This window comes from Pantherophis guttatus, chromosome 1 (genome assembly GCF_059756535.1).
Source record: "Pantherophis guttatus breed Tessera chromosome 1, ASM5975653v1, whole genome shotgun sequence".
NCBI lineage: Eukaryota > Metazoa > Chordata > Lepidosauria > Squamata > Colubridae > Pantherophis > Pantherophis guttatus.
In genome coordinates, this window is record NC_142063.1 from 274,876,049 (window position 1) to 274,901,867 (window position 25,819).

Here is a 25,819-nt window from a genome sequence, read left to right on the forward strand (position 1 = left end):
GATTAAACAAAGTCCGACAAGGGTTGGCAATCAGCCCAGAAACCAAGTTGTAACAAAAAACTCACTCTCAAAATGCTCTGTGTAGGACCAAACGTTGTTTCCAGCAACGTTTGCTATCTGTGTGTGAACTTAAATAGGCTAAGGGAGTGGCCAATTAACCCCAAGCCTTACTCTCGAGGAGACCTCCTCCTGAGTAGCCATTCCTGCCTTTTGGCAGCCCTGCGTGCTCGAGCATTGAGAAGAGGCTCCTCCACTTCACTCTCTTCACTTGAAGGAGCCTCTGGAGGTTCTGAAGGCCCTGGCTGAGTCTCTGCCTCTGGCACCAGATCTTCTTCAGCCTCCTCGCTGTCCAGCTAAAGCGCCGGCTGCACAGGCTCCTGGCGCGACACACCAGCCTCCTCGTCGTCGGGATCAGCCATAATCCGCGCAGGCCGCTGGCGGGCCACAACAGCTGGTCATATGTAAGAGGACTGATTGTAAGTCATTTTTTTTAGCACCACAGTAATTTTGAACGGTTGTTAAATGGATAGTCATAAATTGAAAATTATCTGGACAAGTAGCCCTCAATTTAGGATCACAATTGGGAACAGAATTTACATTTTTAAGCAAGGCGGTTAAGGAAATCGCGTCTGGTTTTACGATGGTGGCTGTGGGTTGTTAAGCGAATCATTGCAGTCGTTAAGTGAATCATGCAGTCATTAATTGAATCCAGCATTGATTCTGATTGTTGGAAGTTGGCTTAGAAAGTAGCAAATTGCTGATCGGGGATGCAGCAACTGTCATAAATACAGGTAGTCCTCGACTTACAACCACAATTGAGCCCAAAGTTTCTGTTGCTGAATGCGACATTTGTTAAGTGAGTTTTGCTCCGTTTTATGACTTTTCTTGCCTTAGTTGTTAAGTGAATCACTGCAGGTGTTAAGTTAGTAACACAGTTGTTAAGTGAATCTAGTTTCTCCATCAACTTTGCTTGTCAGAAGGTCGCAAAAAGGGATTACATGACTCCAAGACACTGCAACTGTCATAGATGAGTCAGTTGCCAAGTGTTTGAATTTTGATCGCATGATCACAGGGATATTGCAACGGTTCTAAGTGTGAAAAACAGTCATAAGTCTCTCTTTTCACTGCCATTGTAACTTTGAACGGTCACTAAATGAACTGTTAAATCGAGGATTACCTGTACACACTGATTGTCAAGCACCCAAATTCTGATCACACGACTGCAGGAATGCCAGCCATGGTTGCAAGTGTGACAACCAGTCCTGTCACTTTTTTAAATTGTCTTTTTAACTTTGAATGGTTGCTGAAGAAATAGTTGTTAAGTCAAGGACTACCTGAAATGTCCTGCAGCTCCATTTTTGGAGGGTAAGCAGGGCATTGTGGTGACAGCGATGGAGAAAGGAGAACTATTTCTGCAAGCAGAAACTTCTGGCAGTTTATTTATTTATATCTGATAATCAATCCCAAATCATTTATATTACTTCTTTCACATTCCTTCACCTCTTTCCTTTTTTTATACCAGCATATTTCTAAAGTTTTAGATGTTTGTTAGTCTACCTTCAGAGGTCCAGCTGTGCTGAAATATAAAATAAAACAACCCTCACCCATTGCTGATGTTTATGCTTTTTTTCAGACTAGAAAATAGGTTTCCTGGATTTGTATCTGTTTCCTATTATAAGATACCTAAGTTCATTACATGTCATCAAAACGCTGTTTCCTTTGCTTCCTTTGATGGACACTGATACTGCTTCCTTTGAATGACTTCATCCATCATCATTTCTGGTAGGAGTAGCTTTCTGAATTAAATCAGATTTGGTTCCTGCTAGAGTAAAACGATCCGGGCAACTTTCACTTATTAAAAATGGGTTTCTTGCCTGTAAGTATGAATATTACTATCAATAAACAAAAGTAATCTGTAATTAAACCCAGGAAGTTTAAAAGCAAAGAAGCAGATGAAAGCAATTTTAGGTCATTTGTAAATAACTTCTTCCACAAGTTGAGAGAAAGAGTTGCAGATGCTTACCAATCTCCCTTTGTTTTCGTTTTAAGCATTCATTTAAAGACATTTTTTATTTCCGCAAATTCGGATACCCACTAATCTGTTGCATTTGAGTATGCTAGGATCTGCTCTTTAAAAAGAGCAGATTCATTTACTATTTTTTAATTTAGTAAAAATATGTATTGACTCTCATGCCATGCATCTCCAAGCATTGAACCAAGCTTTTATGGCGATTAAAATACCAAAAAACTTATAAAACTGTAACATCTATAAACAGAACCATATGCAGTGAAACAATGCCTAAATTAAATTACAAATACATTTCAAGGCACCCACTCCCTTTCCCTATCTACTTTTTTTTCTAGGAAAATTCTGCATGTTTATAACATTTTATTTCTGGTCTTGCTCAAAACAATAAGTTAACTTTCTCTATGTTGAAATACTTTCTGGAACTATATGTGAGGGAGAAAATCATGTCCTGCTCAGTAGTGGGTTTCAATTTAGTTTGCTACCGGTTCGCTCGTGAGTGCGCAGAAGCGTCTGAATAAATTGCTCTATTTGGCACATTTATAAAATTATTTACTTATGGGGAGTTAAATAATTCCTCCATGCATGCTTACTTCAAGGAAAGAGCTAATAATAGGCCTTAGCTCCAGTTAGTGTAAATAAGATGGTAGCTTCAAAAGTATAAATGCAATTTTAAAGCTGCCTGTGTCTCTTGGGTGGAAGCATCTAGCCAACCTTCTGGCTTCATTTGTTAAGTAGGGTGGGGTCTGAGTTACCTAATACTGGATTGAGAGATCACTAAGGAATCGCAGTCTGTAGGCTAGAATAGAAAATAATTTTTAAAAACATACAGTACTGGATGACGTGAGTGGCAAACCACTTCTGTAGCATTGTTATGAAGAGCAAGATGCATCCATATATAGTCTAGCTGAGAGAATATTTATTTACTCAGAAATAAGCACCACTGCATTCAATTTGGCCTACATTCAGATCTGTATATGTATATGTTGTTTGTTTGTTTGTTTGTTTGTTTATTTATTTATTTATTATATTTCTATACCGCCTTTCTCCCGTAGGACTCAAGGCGGGTGTACAGTCAAGAAAAATATAGATACACAAAACATCATAAAATTGCTAATTAAAATTATTATTATAACATAGTTTGGCCCAATTAAATAGAACCTAAAATTAGATAACATTTTAAAAACATTCACATGTTCATATGTTTAGCCCCGCCTGTTGGAACATCAGGGTTTTGAGGGCACGGCGGAAAGCACGGAGATCAGGGATATTTCGTATCTCCAGGGGCAGTTCATTCCAAAGGGTTGGAGCCCTCACAGAGAAGGCCCTCCCCTGGGAGTCGCCAGTCGGCATAATTTGACTGACAGTACCCTGAGTAGTCCCTCCCTGTGACAACGAACTGGTCGGTGGGAGGCTATTGGTGGCAAAAGACAGTCTCGTAGGTACCCAGGTCCTAAGCCATGGAGCGCTTTAAAGGTGATAACTAGCATGTATATGTATATGTATATGTACTGGTATATATATATATACACACACACACAAAATTTTATATATATATAAACGAATCCTCTTAATTTGCATATTTTGTATTTTCAAAATTGCCTATTCCCTCAAATTTATTTGTAATCCCAAATTCAATGTTTGTGGTGCTTTCACTATTATTCATGGACATCTGCAGAAGAAGAAAACATTTGAGTTGCCTGATGCACACATTCCCAGCTGAGGTCGAACAAGGCGATGCTCTGCCTTGTTTCAGCTCTTCTCCTGTAAACAAGTGTCCTATGTTTCCCCAAGGAGCAATGATTCAGTATTCACTCATTCACTGTTTGTGGCATCTTTCTAAACATCTTTGCCATGAATATCTTGAATCCATTGTATCTATGTCCATCTTTCAGTTAGTTGTTTAAATGCCTGGCAATTTTCCCAACGAGTCCTGCAGTTTGCCTGGCAAGATTTCAGAAGTGCTTTGCTCTTGCCTCCTTCCAAGGGCAGAGACAGAGTAACTGGCCCAAGGCCACCTAGTTGACTTTGAGGCCTTTTAACCCCTACCCCAATCTAGCGCTCTCTTACAATTATTGCAGTGGTTCAGTGGTGGGTTGCCCCCGGTTCGGACCGGTACTATAGAACCGGTAGTAAAACCGGCAGGAGGCTCCGCTCACTGACTCCAACATCATCAGAACGCATCTGCGCATGCGCAGAAGAGCGCACGCACGGCCCCGCTACAAACTGGTAGTAAAGGAAAGTAGAACCCACCCCTGCAGTGGTTCCTTATTTCTCCAAGTTGGAAAAACGGAGAGGAGTTTTGGAAAAGAATCCAGGCTCCAGATTTTTTCCTCATACATCCAAAAACCAGGTGACGGATAGATTGCCAGGAGAAAGTCTAGCTACATGGTCGCTAAAGAGTCGACACCAACTGGAAGGCACGTACAGGTAGCCTTCGACTTACAACAGTTCATTTAGTGACCATTCAAAGTTACAACGGAACTGAAAAAAGTGACTTATGACCGTTTTTCACAGTTACAACCTTTGCGGCATCCCTATGATCACATGATCAAAATTCAGATGCTTGGCCACTGGTTCATACTTATGACCGTTGCAGCATCCCCACCAGGGGTGCCATTCACTTACCTTCGCTACTGGTTCGCAAATGTGAGCGTGAGTGCCTCCTCCACGCATGTGCATAGCCTTCTGTGCATGCACAGAGGGTCAAAAACGGGACGTGATGATGTCCGGGCGGGTTGGAGGAGCCTCCCACCGCCAGCGCTAACGGATCACGCAATCCGGATAGCGCCGGCTGAATTTCACCACTGGTCCCCGCGGTCATGTGATCACTTTTTTGCAACCTTCTGACAAGCAAAGCCAATGGGGAAGCCAGATTCACTTAACAACCAGGTTACTAACTTATCAATTGCAGCGACTCACTCTAACAACTGTGGCAAGAAATGTCATAAAAACGGGACCACACTCCACTTAACAAAGTCTTGCTTAACATAAATTTTGGGCTCCGTTGTGGCCGTAAATCGAGGACCACCGGCTATCTGTTTCAGTTCTTTGAACCACCGGCTGCCTCGCTGGGTGGAACTCACAAGAAGACAGCTGAGCGGTACCAGATAACGCCTTCCATTTCGGCCGCTCCTCCTTCCCGATCGCTCGCTTTTCGTTTCCTTTCAGGGCCGGTCCTGAAAGCGAAGGCCCGGAGAGGGCGGGGCGGGCTGAGGCGAGGCCGGCCAAAAGGGGCGGGCCCGAGCCGGACAGAAAGACTCTTTTCTCAATGCAGGCTGGAGAAGAGGCGGCGCGGCGTTGTTTTGTCGCCGTGGATTAAGTCGGCTTTGCCTTCGAGCCGACGTTTCCTCCGAGCACCATGAGCGCGTCGGGGCTGCCTTGGAGCATCGACAGCGGCGGGTCGGGGCTGCCTCCGCTGCCCAAGAGCCTGAGCGGCTTATTGAATTCTTCTTCCAGCGGAGGCGCCCCTGGCGGAGCCGGGGGGCGCTGGAGGGACCTGGAGCGGCTCTACGCGCAGAAGTCTCGCATTCAGGACGAGCTGAGCCGGAGAGGTAGCGGCGGCGGCGGCGGAGGGGGGCGAGGATCTCCTCGCCCGCCGAAGCCCCCTAACCTCGACGCCGCCTTGGCCCTGCTCCGTAAAGAGATGGTGAGTAGGCGGACGGCGGCGGCGGCGGCTGCCAAGACCGCCCCGGGAGCTGCTGGGGCGCACCGCCGCGAAGAAGCGGCGCATTCCTGGGCCAGAAAAAAAAAAACTGTCCTTGGAACATTTTTGGATCTTTTCCCCCCTCAACTCCCCTCTCTGTGTGCTTTCACGAAATGCTTTGCACCGAAACTCGTGCCAGGGTTTAATTTATTTCCCCCCCACTCCCCGAAGGCAATGCCAGCCTTAGTTTTTAAGCGAGCGAGAATCGAGGAGAAGAAAAATCAGGGCAATTCAGCCTCTTTTTTTTCCCGGACGGCTCCCGTGAGGGCAGCCCTGGATATTCGCGACTGACACCTAGTTTTCTGCTCCGTAGAAAGTGTCGCCGGCACGGGACGCGTGGCTGAATAAACAAGTCGGTTGCAACTTGTCTCCCAAAACTTTTTTTTTAAAAAAAGCCCAACACAATCGCTACACCTTCAAGCGTGTATCTACCACGTTAGAAGCTATATTCTCCAGCCCCGGGGCTCTCTGACGATATATTCCTGGCTTGCATTTTTCGATTTTTAAGCCAGAAGGGTGGGTTGCTTGGAAACTTTTGTGGGAGTTTCAAGGCGCAGATTCTCTCAATGTGAGATGCTTCCTGAAATTTTAAAGTCAGGCTTGCTAGGAAAACCCGCCCCGTTTATAAAGCTGCAGTTTGCATATTGGGCAGCATAGTGGTGAAAAGAGAAGAGGGTGGGACGTTGCAAGCTCCAGTCACGTTTCTTCGAGTTTACGTTGGCACAGGAGTGAGTGTGGGGAAGGGAGGTAGATACATTTCAAGACAGGGCTGCTACAGAATTTACTCAGAAAGTAGATGGAGCCCTTTCATTCTTGAAAGGCCTTACAGGATATAAATACACGATGGGTTTTGACAATAGCCAGCCCTGTTTTCTATTGAAATAATTTAATTAAGCAAGACAGTGCCCTGGTTGTGGAGTTTCTTTTCCAGCAGGGTTAGATTATTTTTACTTTGCTGTCTTCTAAAACTCTTGTTTAAGATCCTTTTTCTGTCCTGCCTTTATTATTATTATAAATAACTCAAGATGTCAAACACATCTACTACCCCTTTCTTCTCCTATTCCACACCCCACACCCCCAAAACAAACAACCCTGTGAGTGATTCTCTCTAGGCTGAGAGAAAGTAATTGGTCCAAAGTCACCCAGCTGGCTTTCGTGGCTAAGATTGTAATAGAACCAAGAAACTCTTTATGTTCTTGGTTTTTAGCCTGGTGCTTTAATTGCTAGGCCAAACTAGCTCTTTTAAATCAAATTTGTTGAGTTTGTTTGTGTTAATCTTGGATGTGATAGGCTTTCCTTTCACTTCTTTTTTCCCCATCTCTAAGATGGAAATTATTATAAACTGCTTTAGAGCGTCAATTCCTGGCTGGAGAATTCTGGGAGCTGACGTCCACCCATTTTAAAGTTGCTACAGCTAAAAAATGCTGCTTTAGAGCAAGAAACAAAAAGACTCTAAACTTTTGAAAAATGTAAGCAAAAGTTACTTAAACAACATTAACAATTATGGTCAGACTTGGAAAATTACTTGGCTGTACAGAAGGAGTTTAATTGGTCTTTGAAGTTAAAAAAGAACACGCTAAATTAACTTGAATATCCCATTAGAAATTATTTTAACCAATCACCCTTCAGATATATGAGTCTTGGCAGAAGAACAGAAGCTGCTGTTGGAAAAATGCAAGCCAAAGTCTCCCTGAGTCTGTGGAACTGGTTGTACTATTCTCTGGCCTGTGGTAGTTACTTAGGTAGTTATTATCACCTCTAAAAACAAACCAGGGATAGTGAATATAGTGTTCTGACTAGAGTTCAAAGAAAGTAAAAACCTAATGCAAGAATCTCAGCAGGATGGAAAATCTTAGGTTTCTGATGTCATGTAAAAGATGTTTGGACAAGACATCCTTTCATTTTGACTCCCCGTTTTTTTTTCTCCCATTTTCCAACATTCACTCTTTTTTCTAAACAGGAAACGAAATAGGAAATTTGAAAGCTCTTTTTTCCTCCTAAAACAAAGGAATGTAATTTTATCTATCAGTTCCTCTATTCTGTTCCAATTGGAATTCATTTTTCATCCTTTCTTCTTCCTCAGTGGTGTTAGTTTCTTATTGTGCATAGGCAATCTGCCTTTACCTTCTTCAGATTTTGAATTAGAATTATTTTATTTTGCTTTGGAAAATGGAATGTGACTTCGTGGACATCTTTGATTCCGCCTTTTAAAGTGTGGTGTATTGGATTTTGCTTTATGCAGGAATGGTCCCTGGGCTGAATGCCGACTCCTGACAGCTGTAAATTAACATTGGTTTTCAAACAAGCAGTCAGTTTACAGACTAAAATATTAAGGAGTATGCCATATTTCAGAGTTAATATATGATGGAAGACAGGGCTAATTTATTTAACTCTGAATCACAACCCTGCCTTTCCATTTGGCTGAAACTGTACCTCAATAACAATGAATTGTTCTATTGTCATGAAAAAAAACCTTCAACATTCTAGTCTAAAACATTTTCTGTGTTTTAAATGTGTGGCTTTAACAAAAGGGAAGTTCCAAAGTAAACAAGTTTTCCACTTACAGTGAAGTGAAATAGGATTTAATTATTAGATACCTGTAGTTAAAGCCTTTGTGTTGGATCTATGACATAAAATTCCTAAAGGCAACAGTGATTTATTCCTGCTTGGCACACCTCTGATTAAGCAGTCTTTTTTCTTAGTCATTACAACTCCCTCCCATAGACCGATACATGTCCCTACATAAATACGCACCATTCATTATCATTTTAAATCTAGCTAGCTCAAAATGTGATTAAAAGGCATTTTCTCTTTGTAATATTTGTGGCATGGTGCTGTCAGCCCAGAAATGAAAGCTTCTGGAAATATAATCTGAACACATCATGTAGTGGAATGAAAGAAGTGGCAGAGCTAATACATACTTTCTCCCTAGTAAAATCCACCCTCATAGCAAGTCTGTCAAAACTCGCCAGTCATCATCTGAGTACTGAAGACTTCTTCAATTTCAGCATAATGGGAGAAACATGCCTTAGACTTCACTCTGCTTGTATACCCAGAAAGTAATTGATATAGACCAGCTCTATGCCCAGCAGAAGCTGATGATACTATGGGATCCTTACAAGTGTGGATCTGGGCCTCATCGCCCTTATATCATACCCACAGTCTGCTGCCAACTAGCTTTGAAACAGGAAAATTATACAGGACAGAAAGGATGGGCATTTCCAGGTCTTAACCCAGTCTCACTTGAGAGATGGTGTGCATGAAGATCCTATGACATTTCATGGGTGAAAGATCACATCCAGTGCCTTCTGAGAAGGAAATATCTTTTTTATATGGCAGGGGACTTGGAACACAGACAAATTCTAACTGGCTTGTTAAAAAAAACACACAGACCAAACTGTTTGATTTCTCTAATAACTTAGCAGGAAAGGTCACTAAGGTGGAAGAGAGAGAAAAAGAAACTGGAGTTGGGAGAATCAAGTCACAATATGAGGAAATTCAGAATTATGGCACTTGTATCTTGAGGGTTGCAAGAAAAAAGTGGGAGAAGACAACCTAAAATTCAGATGCAGAGCAGATATTTCATGATACATGACGGCTACTTCATATGAGAGAGCTAATAAGTAAACAGTCACTTTTTATACAAGATTGTAAAGCCTGTAAATTATGTGGTGTAATGTGTGTTTAAATATATATAAAGTTCAGATTTTATCCAATATCTGAATGCCACCAGAAGTCACATGTATAAGAATTATAAGTCCCCGAGGAAGGGGTCCCCAGTCCCCGGTCCATGGACCTATACCAGTCCATGGTATGTCAGCAACTGGGCTGCACAAACAAGTGAAGCCCCATTTGCAGGATGCAGGCAGCATGCAAAACCATACTCCCTCTGGTCCGTAGAAGAATCTTTCTCCACCGAACCGGTCCCTGGTGCCCAAAAGATTGGGGGCCGCTGCCATAGGGAGAATGCATTGTAGGAGAAGAAACATGTCGGTGGTCTTACCTCAGTTTAACTACTCCACGCTTCAGGTGAAGTGAACTACAGTTCACACATGTTTAGGCCTTTCAATAAAATGTATTATCCTGAAAACCAGAATAATCAAATCAAACTCCTTCTGATTTCAAGAAATGAAGTTTTTCTATGCACTGGGATACCACTCAGTATTTCCCACTTACTAAGCAGATGGGAGCACCTAGAAGATCTAGGTTTACCTCTAAAAAAAGCTAAGCAAGATCAGGCATGGTTTGTACTTGGATAGGAGGCCACCAGAATATTCTTACGCATTTAGACAATGTGCGAAGTAAACGCAAAATAGTGACAGTGTCAAATCACTTTTGCATGGTGGCCAGGTGTTAGCATGACTTAAAGCAATATTTACCTTTTTCTTGAGAAAGTGCCAATTTTCTTCTTTTCCCACTTAGAGAAAAGGAGTGGATGTTTGTTTCTGGACTCCCTCAGCAAAAATGATGCATTCAGATAAAGACTTCAGATGTATACATAGAAATCTATATAGTTAATTACAGGTAGTGGATACTTCCAGGGGAATATGTTATTTCTGAAGCATGCTTGTTTGTATCCAGGTACCCTTTCCCAAGAAAATCCTCCTGCATATGTGAACATTTCTGAATATAATATGCTGCATTATTTAAGACAGATTTTTTTTTTGCAGGAGACTAGAAAGTTGATGTAAAATAACATGTGGCATAATGGAAAAATTTGCCTTGATGTACAGTACAAACTGAAGTGAGACACTGACAGAGTGCTACCAGGAAAATTCAATGAAAATTCAAAGTTTAAAGCAAATACCTTCTTTCAAAAATTGAAAAGACAACTCTACATATGGGCATAATTGGATAGACAATAGCAAAATCAAATTGATTTATGTACCGTGTTTTCCCAAAAATAAGACCCTGTCTTATATTTTTTTGAACACTGAAATAAGCGTTTGGCTTTATTGCCATGCGCTCAAAAGCCCGATTGCGCTTATTATCAGGGGATGCCTTATTTTGGGGGAAACAGGATATGTGCAAGCAAAGATCGGGAAGCTCTATTCAATCAGGTAAACTGGTTACCTGATTAAGCTGGTATTGACTACAGCTTAAGATAATGAAGTCCTTCTTCCAAATTTATACAAAAACAAATAAAACCACTGACCAAGAATATACCCTCAGCAATATGCAGTGAAGATGAAGAACAATGTGAATGGATTACAGGTAGTCCTCAACTTACGGTGTTTAGTGATTGTTTGAAGTGGCACTAAAAAAAGTGACTTATGACCAGTCCTTGCACTTACAACTGTTGCAGCACCTCAGGGTCATATGATCAAACTTGAGGCCCTTGGCAGCCAGCATGTATTTATGACGGTTGTGGCATCCCAGGGTCCCAGTCACTAACTGTGAACTTTTCAGTCAATCTCCAATAGTCTAATCAGTGGGGGAAGCTGGATTTGCTTAACGATCATGTGACTTACTTAACTGCAGTGATTCGCTTAATAACTGTGGCAAAAGGTCATAAAATTGGTCTTGGCAACTGCCTTGCTTAGCAACAGAAATTCTAGTTCCAATTGTGATTGTTAAGTCAAGGACCACCTGCAGATTTGTTAAGTCAAAGGACCACCTGCAGATTTGACAGAGTGCCCGAATAATTATAGACTGGAATTCAACTGATATTGAAGATGAAGTAAACAAATACATATATATATTGAAAATAGCTAAAGAAAGGTAAACAGCCATTAGAAAATATTGCTAACAAGTAAGTGTGCTCTCCTGCGCGAGCTGCACTGGCTCCCGGTGGTTCTCCGGGTGCAATTCAAGGTATTGGTTATCACCTTCAGAGCGCTCCATGGCTTAGGACCTGGGTATTTAAAAGACCGCCTGCTGCTACCAATAACCTCCCACTGGCCAATTCGCTCCCACAGAGAGGGGTTCCTCCGGGTGCCAAGCAATGTCGGCTGGCGACCCCCAGGGGGAGAGCCTTCTCTGTGGGGGCTCCTGCCCTTTGGAACGAATTGCCCCCCGAGATGCGGAGGATTCCCGACTTACGCACCTTCCACCAGGCCCTCAAGACGCTTTTATTTCAACAAGCCGGGCTGGCCTAATTTTTTAATTTTTTTAATTGTCAATTCTTAATTTTTAAATGTCTAAATCGGGTAGTTTTATTTTAATTAGATATGGGCCAAACTATTTAATATTTTTTAAATTGTTTTTAAATTTTATATTTGTGTGTTTTATGTTGGCTGCACACTGCCCTGAGTCCCTTTGGGAGAAGGGCGGTATATAAATTAAATTAATAAATAAAATAAATAAATAAGTGGAAGAAGTTCACAAATATTAGTATAACTATTTACAACAGGAGTGTCAAACCCGTGTCGTCACATTGTCATCACGTGATGTATCGTGACTTCCCCCCTTCGCTAAACTGGGAGTGGGCGTGGCCAGCACATGACGCATCTGGCCTGTGGGTCACGAGTTTGACACCCCTGATTTACAATCTTATAAGATGATGGAGTTTGTGCTATCTATGGTTTTTAAACAGATATCCAAAACAGCAATAACTGGAAAAGATAATTTATATTCCAATAACCAAAAAGATCAGTGCTAAATAATGCTCTATTTAATATTGTACTTATATCAATGCTAGTAAGACAGTACTGTCCTTAAAGTGTTGCCATCTAGACTTTAACCATACAGAGAATGACAACTGCCAGATGTACACAACGGATTCAAAATAGGCAACTGACATCGCATTGCTAATATCCAGTGAATAATGGAAAACGAAAGAGAGTTTCAAAAATATGCCTGTTTTATTTAGGATTTTTCTTTCTGTAGATTCTATTCTAACCGTGCTTCCTGATCATCTTTAATAGGCAATTGAGGTGGCTGAATTTACCATGTTGTTAAGAGTATCCACAAGAGCACTTGTGCACTTGGTAAATTGCCTATTAAAGTTGATCAGGAAACACGGTTAAGATAGAATACAGGTAGTGCTCAGGTTATGATGCAATTGGAACTGGAATTTCTGTCACTTCTGATAAGTGATGCAATCCTAAAGTGTGATGACACATGGCCACATTGCTTATCAACAGCAATCTTGGCAGTCCCTGTTGCCATTGTTAAGTGAGGATTGTAGATGATTAAGCAAGCACCTCACATGGCCACAACATGGGAAGCGATACCAAAACTGCTCCAAGTATGCAGGCTGTTGGCCAAAGCTGTGAGTTGGTAGGCAAGAGCTACAGGTGAGTGCTACAGAGTGCGGGCAAGTGGGCACTGTGAGTGGATAATGCAGAGCACAAGATCCCAATGCCACCCAGCAGTTCCTTGGAAGAAAAAGCAGTGGGAATGGGAATGACTTGCAACCTCTTGCCCGCTTCCCCATTGACTCTGCTTGTGGGGAGCTGGCAGGGAAGGCCAGAAATGGTGATCAGGTGACCAAAGAACACTGCAGTTGTTGTAATTACGAGACAGTTGTCAAGGGTGCGAATTGTGATTGTGGGAACACTGTGATGGCCACAACTTCTAGGACTGATTGTAAGTCCCCCCTCATTTAGCATTGTCATAAAGACTATGATAAATCTGGAAAAATATTGAAGTGCAAAGACATCCTGACTTCAAAAATATGTTCTGTCAGGGCTACAGCGTTAACATACAGTTGTGAAAGTGGGATCATCAGAAAGCCTGAATAAAGGTAAATTGAGGATTATGCATTGTGGAGAAGATAAGGTAGCTGACAGCTGCAAGAAGAAGAAAAATCATCCAATCCTAGATGAACAAGTTAGACTGCAGAACAAAAACACTAATAATGAGGCTAAAGCTTACATACTTTGAACATGTAATGTAAATGCAAGAGTATTTGGATAAGATCCATTTGCTCTGAAAAATCAGAGCCTTTGAAGAAGCTGACAGCAGATAAAGTGGCCAGATGTTATCACTGATGACACAAGCATGACCATACAAAAGTTTGAAGAACTGAAGTTATACAATGACTGAATAACAAAAGGCAACTTGTATCAGCCAATTGTTTTGTGCTACAAATACCTTAGTCAGTAGTTAGGTACTCTGGAAATTGCAGTCCAAAACAACTGGAATAAATAAATTGCCTATCTCTCATCAAAGATATTTTTACTCAACAGAGTTTTACATTGTGCTGGAGATATCTTTAACTAGCAGCAATTAAAGCCAAAAACAAATATTTGTGTTTTCTATTCCTTTTCAATGCAGTCACTGAAGCTATTTGCTCAGATGCAAATTATCCCCAAAACAGTCATTTTTAACAAGCCTTCGAAAAAGGAGGCGAGTGAGATGTGCTATGAAAAATAAATCTAAGCTTTCTTTTCCTCATAGCATTGTCCTGGTTTTAGTGGAGAGCTGGGGAAATTTGTGATATTACTGCTACTATTTTAAATAGTGGGCATATCAACCAGCATGCAAATGGACTTTCCTCAGAATCCTTTACTCTGATTTTAATGTGTACACAGAATGAGGAAATTTATACAAACAGTGATTGGGCGATACAAATTTATAAAACCATATAAATATAATAAGGATAACAAAGATATATATATATATATGGGGATCTGGAGTTTGTATGATTTATGTATAAGAATGAGATTGTATTTTAGGGATAAGAAACTAATTAGGTGGAAGTACTGTACTATTGTATCTGTATTTGTATCTTTTGGATATTTTTCTTGCCATCAAAAAGATCCTGTATTATTTAAATTACTTCTAGCATATATATGTCTTGTATACATTTCAAAAACTTGTTTACTGAGATACATTTTCTCTCTTCTTTGCCTAATGGATACCTGTCTATCTTATAATAAGTTTTACTACATCAAGAGCAGACATTCAAGTTCATTTTAATGTTGCTTGTAATTATTTATTTTGATTAACAAATTGGTCGCGTTGGTGGATGATCTCTGGAGGGCTCGGGATAGGGGTTACTCCTCTATCCTGGTCCTGTTAGACCTCTCAGCGGCTTTTGATACCATCGACCATGGTATCATGTTGCGCCGGCTGGAGGGACTGGGAATGGGGGGCACCGTTTTGCGGTGGTTCTCCTCCTATCTCTCTGACCGGTCGCAATCCGTGTTGACAGGGGGGCAGCGGTCGACCCCGAGGCGCCTTGTTTGTGGGGTGCCACAAGGGTCGGTCCTCTCGCCCCTCCTGTTCAACATTTATGTGAAGCCGCTGGGTGAGATCATCCGTGGTTTTGGGGTGGAGTTCCATCAGTACGCTGATGATACTCAGCTGTACATCTCCACCCCAGACCATCCCAACGATGCCTTGGAAGTGATGTCCCAGTGCCTGGAGGCCGTGCGGGTCTGGATGGGGAGAAACAGGCTTCGACTCAACCCTTCCAAGACCGAGTGGCTGTGGCTGCCGGCGTCCCGGTATAGCCAGCTGACGCCATCGCTGGTTATTGGGGGTGAATCATTGGCCCCCACGGAAAGGGCCCGCAACTTGGGCGTCCTCCTGGATGCACGGCTGTCCTTAGAAGGGCATATGACGGCCGTGGCCAGGGGGGCTTTTTATCAGGTTCGCCTGATACGCCAGTTGCGCCCCTTTCTGGATTGGGACTCCCTACGCACAGTCACTCAAGCACTCGTCACTTCTCGTCTGGACTATTGTAACGCTCTCTACATGGGGCTCCCCTTGGGGTACACCCGGAGGCTCCAACTGGTGCAGAATGCGGCCGCGCGGGGGATTATGGGAGCGACTGGGCGCTCCCATGTGACTCCTCTCCTGCGCGAGCTGCATTGGCTTCCGGTGGACTTCTGGGTGCGCTTCAAGGTGTTGGTGATCACCTTTAAAGCGTTCCATGGCTTAGGGCCAGGGTACTTACAGGACCGCCTTCTGCCACCAATAGCCTCCCACCGGCCAGTTCGCTCCCACAGAGAGGGCCTCCTCAGGGTGCCGTTGGCTAGACAATGCCGGCTGGCGACCCCCAGGAGGAGAGCCTTCTCTGTGGTGGCACCTACCCTTTGGAACAATCTACCCCCAGAGATACGAGTGATCTCCGACCTCCGGACCTTTCGTCGGGCCCTAAAAACTCATCTCTTTCAGTTAGCCGGTCTCTCTTGATTTTATGATTTTATGGTTGGTTTTAAATTTTGATATGGATTTTAAATTGATAAATTTTAAACTATGGGCCAAATTTAATTATTTTAAATCTATTTTTAATCGTATTTATGTATAAATGTTTTTATTTTGGCTGTTCACCGCCTTGAGTCCGAAAGGAGAAGGGCGGTATAGAAATTCGAATAATAAATAAATAAATAAAATAAATAAACAAATGAAGTCTTATTTCGGTCCACCTAAAAGCAGGAAAACAGTGGTAATAACCTGGAAGCAGTGTAACACTGCTTTATTTGGGGGGGGGGGGTTGCAAGTAAAATAATCTTGGAATCTGTAGTGTGTAAATTTAAATGCAACAGAGAATTACCTATTCTGTTTTCTTCCTCTTTGCTTCAGAAGTTTGCAAAGATGAGCAGTTGCCTAAAAGGCAGGAGAGAATGGGATACATTGAAGATTCTCCCTTATCTTTTTTCTCATTACAGTTCATTTCATAAGCTGATTTTTAGAATAATTAAAAAAGTCTTTGTGGGATACAGGTGGAAACATACAGTTAAGAATAATATATAATACCTAAACTGTGGCAGCTCTGGAATCCATGGTGATCTTATATACTTAACAGAATAACAGTATTCTTTTGCTTAAGCAAAAGAAATATTCATGCTATACTTTAGATAAGATCTACTTTTCCCTTTCACATGCACAGTCCTTCATTGAGTTAATTTCTCTGCAGACAATAAGGAGCAAAGTAACATGCAAATCAGACTTGTATCTAAAGACTGTAAAATATAACAGACTTCAGTTATACCCTGCACTTTCTTAAATTATTAAATGACAGCATGGAAGTGGTCAAAAGATTCAGGCCATGTTTTTCCTAAATTCTTTTTTTTTTAAAAAGGCAGCTAATCCTAATCTGGCCTGCAAAATCATCTAAATGTGAGAAATAATTTAGTAATTGGAACATAAGCCAGCATTGTAGAAAGCCACTTTATCAATCTGACTGCTCTTTAAGGATCAAGCTAAACTGGATTAACTGTGCTGATTTTAAGAAAAATGGATTGGATTTTATCTGTCAGTCTCACTTTCATTTGTATTTCCTCCAGTTCTTAATTATTTTAATCCTGCCTTTATTATTTTTATAAATAACTCAAGGTGGTGAACTTATCTAATACTCCTTCCTTCTATTTTCCCCATAACCTCTACCCTGAGGTGAGCTGGGCTGAGAGAGAATGACTGGCCCAAAGTCACCAAGTTGGGTTTCATGGATAAAGCAGAACTAGAACTCATAGTCTCCCAGTTTTTAGCCTGATGCCTTAATCACTAGCCCAAACAGGCTCCCTTTAGATTTTTCCAAAAACATCTCTTGCTTTCTGCAGAAAGTTCAATCTGAATTTTTGTCTTTAAAAGTAAAAACCATCCCTTTCAATTTATCTCATCTAATAGGAATGTTCTGTTTAGAAAAATAATCTTTTCACTTACATAGTATTCTTACTGGAATTTTCTTAAGTACTCTTTCATTTGTATTATCAATCCTCAATATAGTATTAAAATATTGCTATAAAACATGATTTAATTTAATTTAATTAATTAAATTTATATGCTGCCCCTCTCCGAAGACTCAGGGCGGCTCTCATCTAAGACCATGATCTCTGGTCTTATTCCTGGCAGAATGCATAAGGATGTCCCATGAAACAATTCATGATTTTGCAAACTTGTATTAATCTTACAAACCTTATCAGTCTCTGTGTTAATGTTATCTTCCTCCCAATTCAGGAAATTGGGAGGAAATGCCAGATGGATTTAACAATATTTTTTCTAATATCTTCTCCATGGTCTTCTGGAATTGCTCTAAATCTTAAATAAAGTTATTTTTCTCTCAGTTCTCTCCAATAATGCCAAATCCTTTTCCATTTCTTTGTAACTTATGCCTTACTTTCTAAAACTTCCACTTTATCAATAATTTAATTCTCCAGGCATTTCCCCAAAGATTCTTCAATCTTAACTTCTTTTGCATTTTTTTATTCCTGCAAATTCTTCTTCCTTTTTTTAAAGCATCCAAACCATTCACAACCATTATAATAATCTTCTTGCCAATTTCCTCAAAACATTTTCTGCAATAAATCTGGTGAAATGTCCTCATCTGTAAATTGTTCTAGTGAACCTTCCCCATCTTTCTCTTAAATTGACAGCTTTTCTTGTAGTTGCCTTTATGAGAAAGTCTATTTTTGTAAAAGTAAAGGGCAGGTTTCTTCCCCCCCCCCCTCCATTTTGCTTTTCTCTGTCTTTAGTACTTTAGTCTTAATTAGCTCTCCATAGTTACAATTGCAATTTTGCTCATATTATTTTCTTTGGTAAAATCTACCAGTCACCTACTGTCACTAAGTTACCTATTTGCACCAGAGACAAATTCCTTGTGTGTCTAATCACACTTGGCCAATAAAGTTATTCTATTCTGTTCTGTTCTGTTCTGTTCCGTTCCGTTCCGTTCCGTTCCGCTCCGCTCCACTCCACTCCACTGACCTTAATCATCATTCTCACAAATGTCTGGTCTATTATTCTAATTTTGCTACTTTGAAGGCCCTTTCATTGGAATTTTTTTTAAAAAAATAAAAAACTGTCCCCTTTATCCATTTAAAAGTTTCTTGGATCAAAATGTTAAGTTTTTTACATTTAAATTAAAGCCTTTCAAGGTAGCATTTTTTTTCTCTGCCTAATTTTAGAAAGAAGTTGCTTGCTTTGATTTTCACTGCTGTTTGGAGTATCTGTCTTTAGTTGTGAATGTGTTAAATCCAAAGATATTTAAGAAAGTGAGGCTTTGGCCAGTCAAAAATGTCTGGCAAATGTCCAAATACCGTAGTTCAGTCTTCCTGTATAATTGACAGGCATACTGTTTTTCTTATTTTTTTTTATTTTATTTTTTTGAGGAGGATAAAATCATTGTGGTAGGAAAAATATGGACGGCCCAACTTCTTATAGATAAAATCAAGCATAATATTAACATGTGTTTTCTTTCTTACTAGGTTGGCCTCCGGCAACTGGATATGTCATTACTGTGTCAACTCTACTCTCTTTATGAGTCAATTCAGGAATATAAAGGTGCCTGCCAAGCAGTATCAAGTGCAGACTGTGCATATGCACTGGAAAATGGCTTTTTTGATGAGGAAGAGGAATTTTTTTAAAAAGAATATTTCTTAGGAAAGCCTTTTTTTTTTTTTGGAGTGCAGCTGGAGTTGGCAGTTAAGAGATGAGCAGTGTTTAATTGGAACTCAATGTACATTCTTCCTTCTGCTCAAGAAGAATTGCTCCATTTATTTCTGGCATGCTGTTTAACCCAGGTTACACCATTATGTAAATCCTGCTCTCGGAAAGAAATGTGCAATGAATTTTGAAGCCTCCCAAAGCATGCTTGACAGGTCACGTCAGTGTAATTTGTGCACGGGGTGTTTCTAGATGGCAGATGTTGAAAGCTATCTTTTTATAAGCAGAAGCGTGTCACTGTACATGAAATCCACTTCATCTCAAATATTCTGACATGTAAAGTATATAGTTTGTGTGTTTGTAATCACTGAATAGATCCCATAAACAACACCTTTTTAAAGCCTCTTATCTGAGGGATTGGAGTTTTTCCTGTTCTATACCCCATAAAGGATGAATTCTGTAATTCAGGGGTCTCCAACTTTGGCAACTTTAAGACTTGTGGACTTCAAGTCCCAGAATTCCTCAGCCAGCGAAGCTGAAATCCACAAATCTTAAAGTTGCCAAGGTTGGAGACTCCTGGAACTTTAAACTACTTCCAAAGTTTTTACTTGGGTTGATGATCCAATTCCCTTTCTTTCTTCCTAATGTCAGAATGACTTTTTTTTAAACCAATGTAATAAAATTGTGTAAGCCTATTTTTTTTTCTCAAATGCAATAAGAACAAATCAAAGCAGTTCATTCTACACCTTGCAGCTCCATTAGCTTCCATAACTTTAATTTAGTTGTTCATTATCCAGTTAGTAATTTAAGTTTAACATACATGGATTTGCAGCATCATTTGTAATACTAAAATGTTCGGAAGACAAATGGTCAATTTGTTTCTTATGGTCCAAAAAGATCTTAATATGTATGTTGTTATATACAGTTTTTTTTTGGGGGGGGGTTGTACTATAACAAATGAACATTTAAACTGGAACTGTAATTTGTTTAGCTTTTTCATGGACATGTAATTTAGCACTTGGTGGACTAAAGTGAATTCAGAAATCCACAGCTACCTCACAGGATGACGTTTATAGGAACCCCAAGCAGAAGATGGAAACCTCTGAACTGGTCTTGTGCATAATGGTCAGAACCTGATTGGTTTCAGCTTCCTGGAATACTTCCATAAATTATATATGCATCAGAAAAGTCTTTTGCCATGTAGGAATATGACACCATGTAAATAACTGATTTGTTTTCAGGTGGAAGACCTATTTTAAGATCTGAAACATATTTTCAACCTCGAAGAAGAAAAGTAAGATGACAAATAACAAATCTTCAAGCATGTTAACTTTGTGTCCAAAGGGAACAACAAAATGTGTAAAAAGGACAATCGCATCCATACACTTATTGTAGCCACTTCTATAATATATTGTGTTGTTGTATTGTACAATACGTCCATCCCTGTTTATGTGATCCTGCCAGGTTTGTTACCAAATACTTCTGTTCTCCTGCGCAGTGAAATCTCTGCTTTCAAAATCTAAGGAATCCAACTGAGCACACCCACACACAGACAAAAAGAATTGGCCTATTGGGGAAATGGATGGCATATAAATATAATATATAAATAAAGAATAATAGCCTAGCAAGGAACCCAAATTCTTTTTGGAACTTTTTGGTTGTTTTTTTTTTTTACTAGCCTTATTTTTTGTGCTGATTGACTCCATCAATAAAACCAGAGAAATTGGAGACTAGATCCTTGTTGCTGAAATCAATTATTTAGCATATGATGGCTAAAATAAATGATACATTGGTTCTCTCGATTAACTATGGGTTGGCTTCCACTAAAATCATTGGGACAAAACATATCCAATTTAGGCTGAAACCAATCAATGTAATAAGGATTCAAATAAACATCTGTTATCCTCCAGAGACTGATGAACTGCAATCCTTATCATGCTCAGTATTGAGAATGTTGGACAGGCTGTGTATCTATCTTGGCAAATATGTTCTATACTCGTGGCCTTGATTCATAACATGTAAAGACTGATAAGAGTTCAGAGATTCCTCATTTAGGACCCTTTATTACCAATGAAATACCATAGTTCTTGGTCCATAAGACGACAGTTAGAAAATAATGAAGTTTCCACACCAATGCTTTGGCATACATTGGTTTAAGAGGGAGAATAGTTCATTGACAGAATTCTTGTAACCCCGTTTATCCGGTAACTCTTGTTAAAAAAACAAGAGACTTGCACATGGGGAAAAAAAATCACTTTTGATTTTGGCAGATGCCAAGAGTCTGATATAAAGCTGTTTTTAAAGAGCAATTATGCCAGTTACACTGACTTAAAAGAGCTGATATCTTCATTTGTTAGAATGGTTATCCCCAAACTAACCACTCTCTGGATACATATTCTAGAAAGTTTAGTCAGTGTAGTCAAAGGCCTGGGAATTCTGGGAACTTGTTTCAGCAAATAACTGGTGAAGCCAGGGTGGGAAGATAGTGTAACACACAAAACGCATCATGTTGTTTTAGGAGTTGGTCAGCCCTTATATAAAAGATGTACACAAATGAGGCTTAAGAGAAGAATGGCAATGCAATAATTCTACAGGAGCTGCTTGTTCTCTCACAACTAAAGGGGGATGTAAAGTGAAGAGGATACCTTAAAAATTACTGATACGTACTCTAAAAGTGTAGTCTCAAATGCTGAACCTTGTTTATTGTCTTTGTTCAAGAAGCTGATATTAGGCTGCACTGCAAACAGTCCTCAATTTACGATCACAACTGAGCCCAAAATTTCCATTGCTAAAAGACAAAATGTTGCCTCATTTTACAACCTTTCTTGCCACAGTTAAGTAAATCACTGCAGTTATTAAGTTAGTAACATGGTTGTTAAATGATCTGGCTTTGTCACTCTGCTTGTCAGAAGGTCACAAAAGGTGATCTGAGGACCATCAAAAACACATTGGCCAGTTGCCAAGCATGCAAAATTTGATCACATAACCATGGGGTTGCTGCAGCGTTTGGGTGAAAAATGTTATAAATCACTTTTTTCACTGCCATTGTAACTCTGAATGGTCACTAAATGAATGGTGGTAAATTGAGGACTACCTGGATTAGTTACAGTCCAATAGGCTGTTTAAAATCTGAAGTGTCATTGCAAGAAATAGTAACATCAGAACCTACGGTAATTTGCGTAAGGATTTTAAGATGACAGACTGCAATAGTCTTACAGTCTAACGGGGAAAACTACAATTGCTGTACGCATTTCTTTTGTTGTATGTTTTTTTAACAATATTATTGTAGGAAATTAAAATGACAGGAAATCCGTATCCTATTCTTTGAACTTTGCGGAAAGTTCACTGTACATCTGAAAGAATTCTTGAAAAGTTGTATTAGCCCTTCCTGTGTCCGACACAAAAGCACCTACAACTTCCTGACTGTATGAAATCCAAAAAGGAAATGAACTATAGCTTAATCTTGATATTCAGACAGCTGATTTAAAATAACCGACTACAGAACAATTCCCAGTCCAATGGGCTGTATGCACTATTTCAAATTTATGTGATATGATTACTTATTTCCTGCTCTCCCAACTTTTAAAGAAATGACAGTGCAAATGCACATATCTGAAACAATGGATAGTCTAATTCAACTTTCACAAAAACAAGAAAGATCAAATTTAGATAAATTTCTCTATATTCATACTTGAACGGAAGGGCTTGCTTAGGGAAGGGCTATTTTGTAGGCCTTCCAGCAGGAGGGCTCTGATGTATGAGTTGTCCTCCTTTATGTGCTATAAACCAGTAGGATAATAGGACCTGAATCCTTTCTGTCTGCTTTGGAACTCACAACAGGAAGAATATGACTGCCTAAATCAAGTGTGGTAGTGATCTTTGTAATGGGCTGATCTCTTCTGGCCCGTCTTGTGGAAGGAAGAATTCGGGGGAAGTGCTCTTTTCAATCTGAGTCCATTATTTCTCTCATTTGGAGGTGTGTGAGCATGGCTGTCACCACAATATCTAACTGGTTGAGATCAATCAGCTGTTTTTGAATTTTCAGATATGGTTTTTCTTTCTGAATAAAGAATGCAATGGATATTCTGTAGGCAATTCTCAATCCACTGGACTCAGAACTAGCAAGTACAATACGTTATTTACACAGGTACACAGATTTCAATGATAGAATATAACAGATATTTAACTGATCACATGGTCCAGCCTGTATAGTGCTGTAGTTAAAATGGTAATCTAGGACCAGAAGGACACACATTCTTTTGATAGTGGATCTTTTGGTAAAAGCATCTAGAATAATCTGTTTAATTTGGCCTTTTACATTACTGTACTATACTCTCATCAGGCCAAAAAAAATATTGTCAAGTACTTTGTCATGTCCTAAAGTGCTGTTGGAAGCAAATTCTCACTGTTCCTTCCTGTTTTGCCAGCAACAGTAAAACTAAACATCCTACTGCCTGCAATGAGAGAAAAAAACATTTAAACCAACGGCACTACAGTAGAGCCAACAAATCCACAGGTCTCCCCAAAACAATCACATTCTCTTTGGGGGATTTCCAAAGTTGGAGATTCCTATTCCCAGAAAATGATGGCCCTGAGTAGGAAGGAAGAGAGGGAATCCCCATTCTAATCCATCCTCTGTGTTAATCTTGCCAAAACTGATTAATATAGTAAACTGTTATCTATTCAATTTTCAATGCACGAATTCAATAAATATACATATTGAAACCTTTATCCCAATCAGATTTTAGGCCACGCTACATATACTCAGCAGAATCTTGGACCAGCTAGTGCCTTATTTGTTGCCAAATAGAGAAAGAGTAGTTTTTCCTCTTAATGACCTATCGGCTTATCTATAAAATGTAAATTCTGCTGCTAGGAACACATTCCTATGAAGCTACTCAAAGTTCAGATTGCTCAACATGTTGTCTGGTATTATTTCTACAGACATCTGGCATTCTTTTCCAATTCAAAAAAGAAAAAGAGAATAGAATAGAATATCAGGAAAGCCAAGGAAATGGCTTCCTGCTGTGAAATATCCCTTAGTTGTCCAAAAAAATATATCTCAGCATCTTATGTTAGTATTTTAAAATTTAGTCCAGATTTCTTTGGGATGAGCTATATTTAATTTTCTTTTTGTCCTCCTTACCATATTTGAATAGTACAAAGGAATACAAATATGATTTAAATCTACATGTGTGGGTTTTTTTTTTTTTTTGCATTTTCTAATATAAAAGCAGAAAACAGTACAGAGAAACAGTACATGGAATTTCATTCCATTGTAATCACTTTTCTGATAAACTGAGAGTTTGTATCATTTCTTCCTCCTCTACCCTCCACAATTACTTAGTCTGAAATCTTCTATATTTTCCTTAGGGTAACCCCATTAAGAAAGACAGTTTGATGTAATGGTTAAGGCATAAGGCTAGATAGTGGAGAACTGTGAATGTTAGTTCCATCTTGATTATGAAGCCAGCTGAGTAACCTTGGGTCAGACACTCACTCTCAGCTCCAGGAAGGAAGCAATGGTAAACTACTTCTAAAATCCTACTATGAAAACTGTAGGGACTTATTTAGGCAGTCACCAGCAGTTACAATTACTCAACGGCACCAAACTACAACAACAACAACAAAACCCAGCAACCATTAAACACAGGGTTGGTTTTTTTTAAAAAATAATAATATAGGTTTGTATTGTGGACATCAACAGCAATATAGGAAACTATAGGAAACAGCTGTAGGCTATCCCAAAGAGGAAGCATATTTTGGGCCTGTTGGCCTGTGGATAAGAGCAATAGCACTTAGATATATATACTGCTCCATAGTGCTTTACAATACTCTGAACAGTTTACAAATGTCAGCATATTGCTCCCAACACTCTGTGTTCTCATTTTATCTACCTTGGAAGATGAAATGGTGAGTCAACCTTGAGCCGGTTAAGATCAGACTCCTGGCTGTGGGAGGAGTTAGCCTGCAATACTGAATTTTAAAAACCACGCCACCATGGCACCACAGATAAAGCACCAAGATAGACATTTCACTGATTTAATTATGTATCAACATCTAGAAAATGCAGAAGCTTTGCCTCTTTATCTCTGACTGTTCTAACTTTGACTTAGGATTTTACCTCTTTATTCCTTTGTTTCTGCAGAGCGCTGAGAAGTAAGAGCAACATAAAAATCCCTTATGTTAAGCTCAAGGCAATGAAATCTTGAATAGACAGGGTGAAAAAGGCTGAGGCAGAAAAGATTATATAGCATGCCATTCCTGTACAGGTTATATACTTTGATCCTTTAATCATTAGAATTCACTGATTTGATAAAACCAACCGTCAATTCTCAAAATAACTCCTGCCTCCTGTATAGTAGATTAGCTACCCTGTTTCTCTGAAAATAAGACATCTCCTGATAATAAGCCCAATCGGGCTTTTGAGTGCATGCCCATCCCGAAAATAGCATGCCCATCCCATAAGCCCATCCCGAAAATATTTAAACGCATGCACAGCTGGTCCCCGCCATTTCCTCTGGTTAGGGTTAGGGAGACAGAGCTGCAAATCAGGTAAAACAGCAAGAGGAGCCCCGTCTTGCTCCACCCGCTCCAAAATAATAAGACCTCCCCAAAAATAAGGCCAAGCGCTTATTTCAGGGTTCAAAAAAATATAAGACAGGGTCAGAAAAAATGAAAGTTCAGTACTGTATTTATCTAATATCTAGATTTGACCTGGTTTTCTGAAACTTTAAAAAACTTGTTTTAACAATTAACTTTTAAAATATAATTACAGGTAGTCCTCAACTTACAATAGTTCATTTAGTGCT

At 39.8% G+C, this 25,819-nt stretch overlaps 1 protein-coding gene across 1 annotated transcript; it reads left to right on the top strand.

Moving 5' to 3' along the window:
- The first annotated feature begins 5,067 nt into the window (after positions 1-5,067).
- On the top strand, positions 5,068-20,916 carry FAM89A (family with sequence similarity 89 member A). Its single transcript, XM_034428377.3, has 2 exons — positions 5,068-5,675; positions 18,830-20,916. Exons 1-2 carry the CDS (start codon positions 5,388-5,390, stop codon positions 18,986-18,988), a joined length of 447 nt encoding a protein of 148 aa, XP_034284268.1. The 5' UTR covers positions 5,068-5,387; the 3' UTR covers positions 18,989-20,916.
- Positions 20,917-25,819: the final 4,903 nt, after the last annotated feature.